The sequence below is a fragment of the Solanum dulcamara genome, chromosome 9 (assembly GCF_947179165.1).
Source record: "Solanum dulcamara chromosome 9, daSolDulc1.2, whole genome shotgun sequence".
Lineage (NCBI taxonomy): Eukaryota > Viridiplantae > Streptophyta > Magnoliopsida > Solanales > Solanaceae > Solanum > Solanum dulcamara.
The window spans coordinates 16364945-16373506 of record NC_077245.1 but is presented as its reverse complement, the minus strand read 5'-3'; the positions used below and the strand labels follow the sequence as shown (position 1 = coordinate 16373506).

General features: G+C 33.1%; 1 protein-coding gene across 1 annotated transcript; it reads left to right on the top strand.

Moving 5' to 3' along the window:
* Window positions 1-7254: 7254 nt before the first annotated feature.
* On the top strand, window positions 7255-8293 carry LOC129903013 (metallothionein-like protein type 2 A). The gene is made up of 3 exons (XM_055978490.1): window positions 7255-7423; window positions 7824-7898; window positions 7987-8293. Exons 1-3 carry the CDS (start codon window positions 7359-7361, stop codon window positions 8075-8077), a joined length of 231 nt encoding a protein of 76 aa, XP_055834465.1. The 5' UTR covers window positions 7255-7358; the 3' UTR covers window positions 8078-8293.
* Window positions 8294-8562: the final 269 nt, after the last annotated feature.

Below are 8562 nucleotides of genomic sequence, written 5' to 3'. Positions count from 1 at the left end.
CAGGACATGAATTTCTACCTTTATTAATTAACAGAAGCTCCGATTGACATAATGTTATGATGGAAGTGAAAGGTGTCAAATATGTAATGATCTTCCAAGAGGGCTTTACCTCCAGAACTTCATTCAGCCCATTTTTAGTATTATTCGACTGCCAAATGTTGTGTTTACAATATATATTTTTTCATACAATAATTATTTATATTATGCATCGAAAATAGTGAATTTAGATGGATGAATCCGGTGTCACAATTCTGCATTCACCCCTGCATGCAGTTTTAGAAACAAGTAGCTAGAGTACTAGTTGTTCTTGTTCACTTGACTTGAGATAGGACATGTTTCTGAATGCAAAGAGGGGAAAATGGGCATTCTCAAAGAATCATATATAGGAAGCAGCAGATTTGATGAATAAATGGAGAAATTAGGAGTGTGCTCAAATATAGGTAATTCGTACAAACTTTTATGGGTTGGGCTCAAGATGATTTATATTGGATTCAATCTCAACCTATTTTAAAAGAATCGCTCAACTTAATCTCCAATTTCAACTCGTTTTAAAACTCTTTATTAAATGTATGAATTACTATATATTTTATATCTTTTAGGATTAATTTATCTATTTGTAAAATTTTATTTTCTTGAGTTGAAATTTAAACTGTGGTTATAAAAGGTAAATAATAATTTGTTAAAATTTTTGAGATTAAATGGGTCAAATTGGGCGGTTCATGACCTCACCCAAATTTTAGCCTAATTGAGAATTTGGGTGAGTCATGATCCAATCCGATTTTAATTTCAACTCATTTTAATATTCTCAATTTTAACTCAACTCACCCATTTGACACCCCTGGGGGAAATCATCAAAGATATTGTAAAAGAGAGTCAACTATGATTTTGCTCTTGTTGGAGAAGGAAACACCACAACTAAAGTTTGATATGATGATAAATAATGAAAATAAATTAGATACGAGAATTTTACATGGAAACCCTCAAACAAATAGAGGGAAAAAATCATGGGGTAGAAGGATTTTTACTGTTATGATATGGAGTACACCGCTCTCAAATACAAGAAGAAAACAACAATTAACACTTCTCTCTTGTAAAAGGAACAACTCACTAAAAAGGACACTCAAGACTACAATATTTATCTTGGTGTATAACTCTCTTTGTATTCTTACTCTCTCTCTTTCTGAATTGTGGATGTTCTACACAAAACTCTTCAAGCCCTTAGGACAACATTGTGAATGCTCCAAGGACTACATTGTGAGTGCTGTCATGTTAGAATGAATGGACTTATATTTATAGAGTGATAAACCTTTTCCTATAAAAAAAGGACTAGCCAAATATATAAAAACTTTGTGTTTTCCTGGACCACTCAAATTGTTGTGAGTCAAACCACTGGAGAAAATATCTCATTGAAGTCTATACCTTCTTTCTGAGCGAATCCTTTCACCACCAATCTTGCATGATACTTTTCCACTTGATCATTACCATTGTGTTTGATTTTGTAGACCCATTTATTTCCAATGGCCTTCCTTCCTTGTGATAATTGAACAAGATCCCATGTTTTATTTTTATGAAGAGCTTCAATTTCTTCTTGCATTGTTGCCATCCACAGAGATGATTCTTGGCCTTTCATAGCCTCGTGAAAAGTTGAAGGCTCTCCATCTTCTGTTAATAGACAGTATGCAACATTGCTCTCCATAGAATAATCTGAGTGCCAATCTGTTTCTCTTCTCTCTCTAGTTGACTGTCGAACTTGTGGAGTTTTAATCTCAGCTTGCTCTTGTTCTTCGTGCTCTGGTACTGCTTCAGTAGAAACTGGACTTCTTTTATTTCTTCAACTTCAACTGTAGTAGTCTCTGATTTTTTTTTGAAGTGCTACCTTCTTATGCTTGTATCTTATTTTCAACAAACACAATATCCCTGCTGATTACCACCTTACGGGTAGTGGGATCCCACAAACGATACCCCTTGACTCCATCAGCATACCCTAAGAAAATGCATTCCCTGGATTTTAGATCCAACTTCGATTTTTCTTGGGTGTTGTACATAACATAAGCAGGAATTCTGAATATATGTAAGAGAGAATAATCAGCTGGTTTTCCTGTCCACATCTCCATTGGCGTTTTTTGATCAATTGCGGTTGATGGTGACCGATTGATCATATAACAGGCGGTTTTGACTACTTCTACCCAGAATTGTTTTTCCAACCCTGCAGTTGCCAACATAGCTCTTGTCTGTTCTAACAAGGTTCTGTTCATCCGCTCTGCCTCTCTATTTTGTTGTGGAGTATATGCCACCGTGAACTTCCTTTTAATACCTTCTTGTTTACAGAAGTTATCAAATTCATCACCAGTGTATTCTCCTCCATTATCTGTCCTCAAACACTTGATCTTTTTCTCAGATTCAAGTTCCACCTGCGCTTTGAACTATTTGAAAACTGAAAAAACATATGCCTTTCTCTTGATTGGATACACCCAACTTCTCTTGGAGAAATTGTCAATAAATGACACAAAATATTTTGCTCCTCCTAGGACTCCATCGGTGCTTGCCAAATATCAGAGTGGACCGGATTTAGTATTTCCTTGCTCTTAGCAGAGGAACTGCTAAACTTCAGTCTATTTTGCTTACTGGTAACACAATGCTCACAAAAGGGTAGTGAAACCTTTTTGAGCCCTAGAAAAAGCTTTTGCTCAGCAAGAATCTTCAAACCTCGTTCTGACATATGGCCAAGTTTACGATGCCATATCATCGTTGATTCTTCAAATGAACTTGCTGACGCAGTTGATGCTTCTCCTTCTTGGTGTATTTCACCTTTAAGCACATATAGATTTGCAACAAGTTTTTCTGCTTTCATTACTATAAGTGCTCCTTTTGATATTCTCATGACACCACCATGAGTCTTATACGAACATCCATTATCATCTAGTTGTCCTAAAGACAATAGATTCTTCTTCAAGTATTTTACATGTCGTACCTCCTGGATGGTGCGTATTGTGCCATCATACATTTTTATTTTGATGGAACCAATACCAATAACATCCAAAGCATAATCGTCTTCCATGAACACAGACCCTCCTGAGATAGGATTATATTGATGGAACCATTCTCTCCGGGAAGTCATGTACCATGTTGCTCCTGTGTCCATGATCCAGACATCAGTGAAACATTTTTTGCCTTCATTATTTGATATTGCTTCACTACATAAAATATCGCCATCATCCGAGGTACATGCAACATTTCCTTGAGCATTTGATGGCTCAGGGTGTTCACTCTTCTTTTTGAACCGACAATCTTTCTTAAAGTGCCCTTTCTTGCCACAGTTATAGCATTTGATATTCTTCTTACTTCTTGATTGAGATCTACCATGATTGTGACTCCCACTGGGGCCACATTTCATTGGTCTTCCTCTCACCATCATCAAAGCTTTAGCTTGCTGCGAACTTGCTTGTCTATCTTCCTTATTTTTACGCCGATTTTCTTCTTCTAAGACAGCGGCTGCAATTTCATCAAAAACTAGACTATCTGTATTGTTCGTCAGGTTGATGATAAATTGATCATACGAGTCAGGTAGACTTTGAAGTAGAAGCTCCGCACGTTCAGTCCCTTCTATTTTGCAACCCATTGTTGTAAGTTGCGAAAACAGAGTATTCAAAGTATTGATGTGTTCAGTAACTAACATAGACTCTGCCATTCGAAGAGTATACAATCTTCTTTTTAAGAAGATTTTATTATGCAAAGACTTGGCCTCATACAATCTTGTAAGAATATCCCATATTTCCTTCACCGTCCGTTTTTCAGCCACACTAGACAATACTTGATCAGCTAGTGCCAAGTGTAGATCGGCAACTGCGTTGCTGTCTATGTCGTTCCACTTGCTGTCATCAGTAAAATCTTTGGGCCTGCCTTCAATTGCAGCTAAGCAATTATCTTTTCCCAATATCGCTTTTATTTTCATTTTCCACAATGAGAAATTAGTCTCATTGAATTTCTCAACGTCAAACTTTGTTGTCTTCGACATTGTTATTTGCTTCACACCCTTCTAGACCGTTTCTGAATATTTTTGCGAACAATCATGACAAACTGCACCATCACCAAAATTTACTATTCACATGAATAGTACTTTTCACTGAATTTACTATTCACAAAAATTTACTATTCACAAATAGTACCTTCGCATAAAACAGATAGAATAACCGAGGGCTCTGATACCACTGTTGGGGGAGGAAGAACCACAACTAAAGTTTGATATGATGATAAATAATGAAAATAAATTAGACACGAGAATTTTATGTGGAAACCCTCAAACAAATAGAGAAAAAAAATCACGGGGTAGAAGGATTTTTACTTTTATGATATGGAGTACACCGCTCTCAAATACAAGGAGAAAACAACAATTAACACTTCTCTCTTGTAAAAGGAACAACTCACTAAAGAGGACACTCAAGACTACAATATTTATCTTGGTGTATAACTCTCTTTGTATTCTTACTCTCTCTCTTTCTGAATTGTGGATGCTCTATACAAAACTCTTCAAGCCCTTAAGACTACATTGTGAATGCTCCTAGGACTATATTGTGAGTGCTGTCATGTTAGAAGGAATGGACTTATATTTATAGAGTGATAAACCTTTTCCTATAAGAAAAGGACTAGCCAAATATATAGAAATTTTGATGGTATTGAATCTTAACTTATTTATTGTCTTGAAAATATAATACCTTTTGACCACAATAATAACCTTTTCTTCTGGCACCCAAAGGGTTAACTTTCTTTTTATATTAAATAATTTAGTCTAGTGATCGCTAAACTGAATGCAAAATTAAATCAAGATTAAATTTTCAATACAGACAAAACTTATTGAGTATTTTTTACTAAAAACACACTGGATGATTTCTCTTTTATCTAAATCTTAGGTAGACAAAACTATCTATTTTCTTGTAGTGTTTATTGTTTAGTACGTTAAGAGTAAAACAAATTAATTTCATTTGCAGAGCTATCAAAAGAGTTGAAACTATCGAAAGGCCGTTTCTTATACATAATCAATAGTAACGTTTAAAAAGAATCTATAAATAACTTGATGTTATGATATTAATTAACTTGATGTTTTAATTATATGATTTATATATTATAGTCCATGATGTTCTGGAGCCAATTAGATTAGCAAATTGTAAGAGTAGTTGAAGAAGAATCTTCAAACTTATTATCGTGTAAGAAATAGTGGTATGTTTCTCTTTTCATGGTTAAACACCATCTTGGACGGCTAGAAATAAAAGAATGAAAAAGACTTTTTATGAGCATCTTCTAGTTTTTTTTCTATCCAAAATCATTGATCTGACTTATTCAATTTCACATTATATAAAATTCAATATGAAGGATTTTAATACTTTTTATTGATAATAAAAGGACTCAGTTTTATAATCAAATTTAAATTCTCTAGTAATTGAGGGTGAAAAGATTTTTTCTATCCCATCAAATTTTTTGATAGTATAACATTTTTTTTTTTACTATGAGCCTTATATAATTGACATTAATTGTGTGAGGGTTTTTTTGTGAGAAAAAAATTTGACCCAAATTTTACACTTTTGAGTCTATAAAATCTAGGTCCACTTTTTTGTCTCGAAAAAAAGGAGTTTCACTGTCAATTAATGTTAGTTGAGATACATACTAAAAAGAAATCGTCTTATAAGTATCCATGCTCATTTTAAAGGTGCAAACAAATTATTTACTTGGTGTCAAAGCTTATTAAAGATGAGGACATACAATATCATCCTTTTAGGATCATTTATTGAAGATTGTAGATATTTATTGCGTTTGAAGATTCTTCTTCAACTACTCTTACAATTTGCTAAACATAGTTGGACAGAAACAAACCAATATATCGACTATCAGACTTTTTCTAAACATATCTGGACTATCAGACCTTTTCTAAATCATATAAATCATATCTTGAAAATCATGGACTATCAGACCTTTTCTAAACATATCTGGACAGAAACAAACCAATACATCGATAATGATTCGATAATGTGAGAAAATTTACTCAATAATATAAAAAAATTTCTCCTGACAAACCTAAGAGACATTGCGTTTGAAAGACGTAAACCTTTTGTCTTTTCCATTATACCAAAAGAATAATATATCATGCTCATTTTATCTAAGAACCTCTTTGACAAGGTCCCAATACTATCAAATAGTTAAGTTGATATGGAGAATTTAACAAAGAACATTTTCTTTGGTTGTTATGTTGCTGAGTTTTTCAAGAATCTAAAAAGTCCAAACATATGCCTAGCTAGTTAGATTGATTGAGACAGGAAAATGAATATGGTCTTGTCGATGCTTTTATAATGGAACAAAATAAAAGGTCTACATTTATCAAAAGCAAGTGGAATCAAATTATATAGGTAAGAATTTAAAGTCATGTCACCCACAATTCGATACCAATTGGATAATGTTATTTAATATGTTAAAAGTCAATAAATCCTAAATTGATGCCCAACCCAAGTGTTTGTGTTTAGAGTTGAAAAATCTCATTTATTTACGAATAATAGAAAAATTCAATTAGTTAAGAACATTTTAACAATGAATTAGTTAGAATCCGTCAATAAATTTCGGTGCTAGTTTCATGTTTTTTTTCATAATTAACATACTTTATTTTTGGAAAAACTACCTTGTTAAACATACATCAATACTACATATATATATATATAAATTCTACCTATACTTTCAAATAATTATATATCTTACCGCTAGTTAAAAGTTTTCTACCATATTGAAGATTATACACCTAGATACATGTATTTTTGTTACTAGATACACTAAGAATAGAGAGAGACGAGCGAAATGGGGAGGGAGGTGAGCAAGATAGACATGTATCCAAAATACATGCGAATTACATTAGATACACACTAGATACATGTATCTGTATGTATTTGGTGTGATTCACATATATCTGGGATACCAATTATATAATAGAGTGGTGAGTAAGATAGGAGAGAGGCGAGCAAATTTGTCTATATATCTGAGATACATGCGAATTCACTTGGATATAATGTATCTATAATAATTTACATCTAATTTCGACCTCATTTATCTCGAGATACATGTATTTGGACACACCAAAATTTGATAAAATTTGTAATATTTCAAACTAAAATATATTTAAATAATTAGCTTCTAAACTAGTGGGTAAATTTCTCTTTATTTTTTAAGTAGTAGAGTACATAATTTTATCCTCCTTTTTCCTATAAAAACCCCTCAACCTATGGTTCATATTTCGTCACAACTACAACAAGAACTTACTTGCTTTAGTGATTAAACTATTTTACAACAAATATCTCTTATTTCCCAAAACAAATTAAGAAAACATGTCTTGCTGTGGAGGAAGCTGTGGCTGTGGATCTGGCTGCAAGTGCGGCAACGGCTGTGGAGGGTAACTTTCATTTGATTACCTACTTACCAATTACATATTAATCTGTTTGATTACTTGAATTCATAATCTTAAAGTTAAAAATGAAAAATGCTTACCACTCGAGTAATCTCTTTTACTAGATTTTTTTCCACCGCAAATCAATAGAAAATTTGTCTGATAGAACATGATAATCCCGCTCATTTCTCATCGAACCAACTCACTGGAAATATGCATGATGGGAAACAAATTCTCATTGTAATAGTGAGGAACTTCCTAATTTTTTCGTATGAAAACATTACTATATTTTCTTTTCTTGCCGATTGAATCAATCTGTTGGAATAGCCGTTGAATATTTTTCTAAGTGATTTTTTAGTAAAGAGAAGATAACAATTGTGTGTTTTGATGATATATATTATTGTAGATGTGGGATGTACCCAGACATGGAGAAGTCCACAACCTTTACCATCATTCAAGGTGTTGCACCCATATTCAACAAGTACGTATATGTTTTTTTTTTGTTTAAACATATACTATATATTTATTAAATTGGGAAATTAAAGATTAATTGTAATATAATGTTGCAGCTATGGAGGGGTCGATGAGAAAGCAGCAGGAGAAGGAGGAAATGGATGCAAATGTGGATCAAACTGCACTTGTGACCCTTGCAATTGCTAAATTACTGACTCCACACTAATAAATGTGTGTGTTGTTATAAAAGCTTTATGTAATAATAAAATACAGCCATGGAACTGATCACATGATGCTCAGTTCTTAGGTTTGTGTCTTTCCTCTATGTTTGTTTGATTTCTATCTGATATATTTCTGTAAGTGTGATTTGCATTTGGGGTGTAACAGAAACATATCATATATACAATTATATAAGTTTGTTTATTCCTTCCTTCTTTTAGAGATCTCTTTGCGACTTTATAGTCTGTTTGGCTAAGTTTTTGGACGTCGAAAGTGTTTTAAGCTTTTGTAAACTGTGTTCTAGCTACAACTTACTTTATTAACATGATGCCTTTCACTGTGCTTAACAATAAGTCACAATATGAAATGTTGTATGAGCATAGAACTTCCATCAATCACCTTAAGCGTTTTAAGATGTCTTTGTTTTGACAAGACAGTAAAAGTCTGATAAGCTTAAAAGAAAGGCTTTACCT

What these genes read in the sequence shown, in the direction of transcription:
- LOC129903013 (XM_055978490.1), top strand. Translation starts at nt 7,359, where the DNA reads ATGTCTTGCTGTGGAGGAAGCTGTGGCTGTGGATCTGGCTGCAAGTGC. An exon ending in TGCGGCAACGGCTGTGGAGG is followed by an intron (nt 7,424 to 7,823) that starts GTAACTTTCATT and finishes ATATTATTGTAG; the next exon opens with ATGTGGGATGTACCCAGACA. An exon ending in GTTGCACCCATATTCAACAA is followed by an intron (nt 7,899 to 7,986) that starts GTACGTATATGT and finishes ATAATGTTGCAG; the next exon opens with CTATGGAGGGGTCGATGAGA.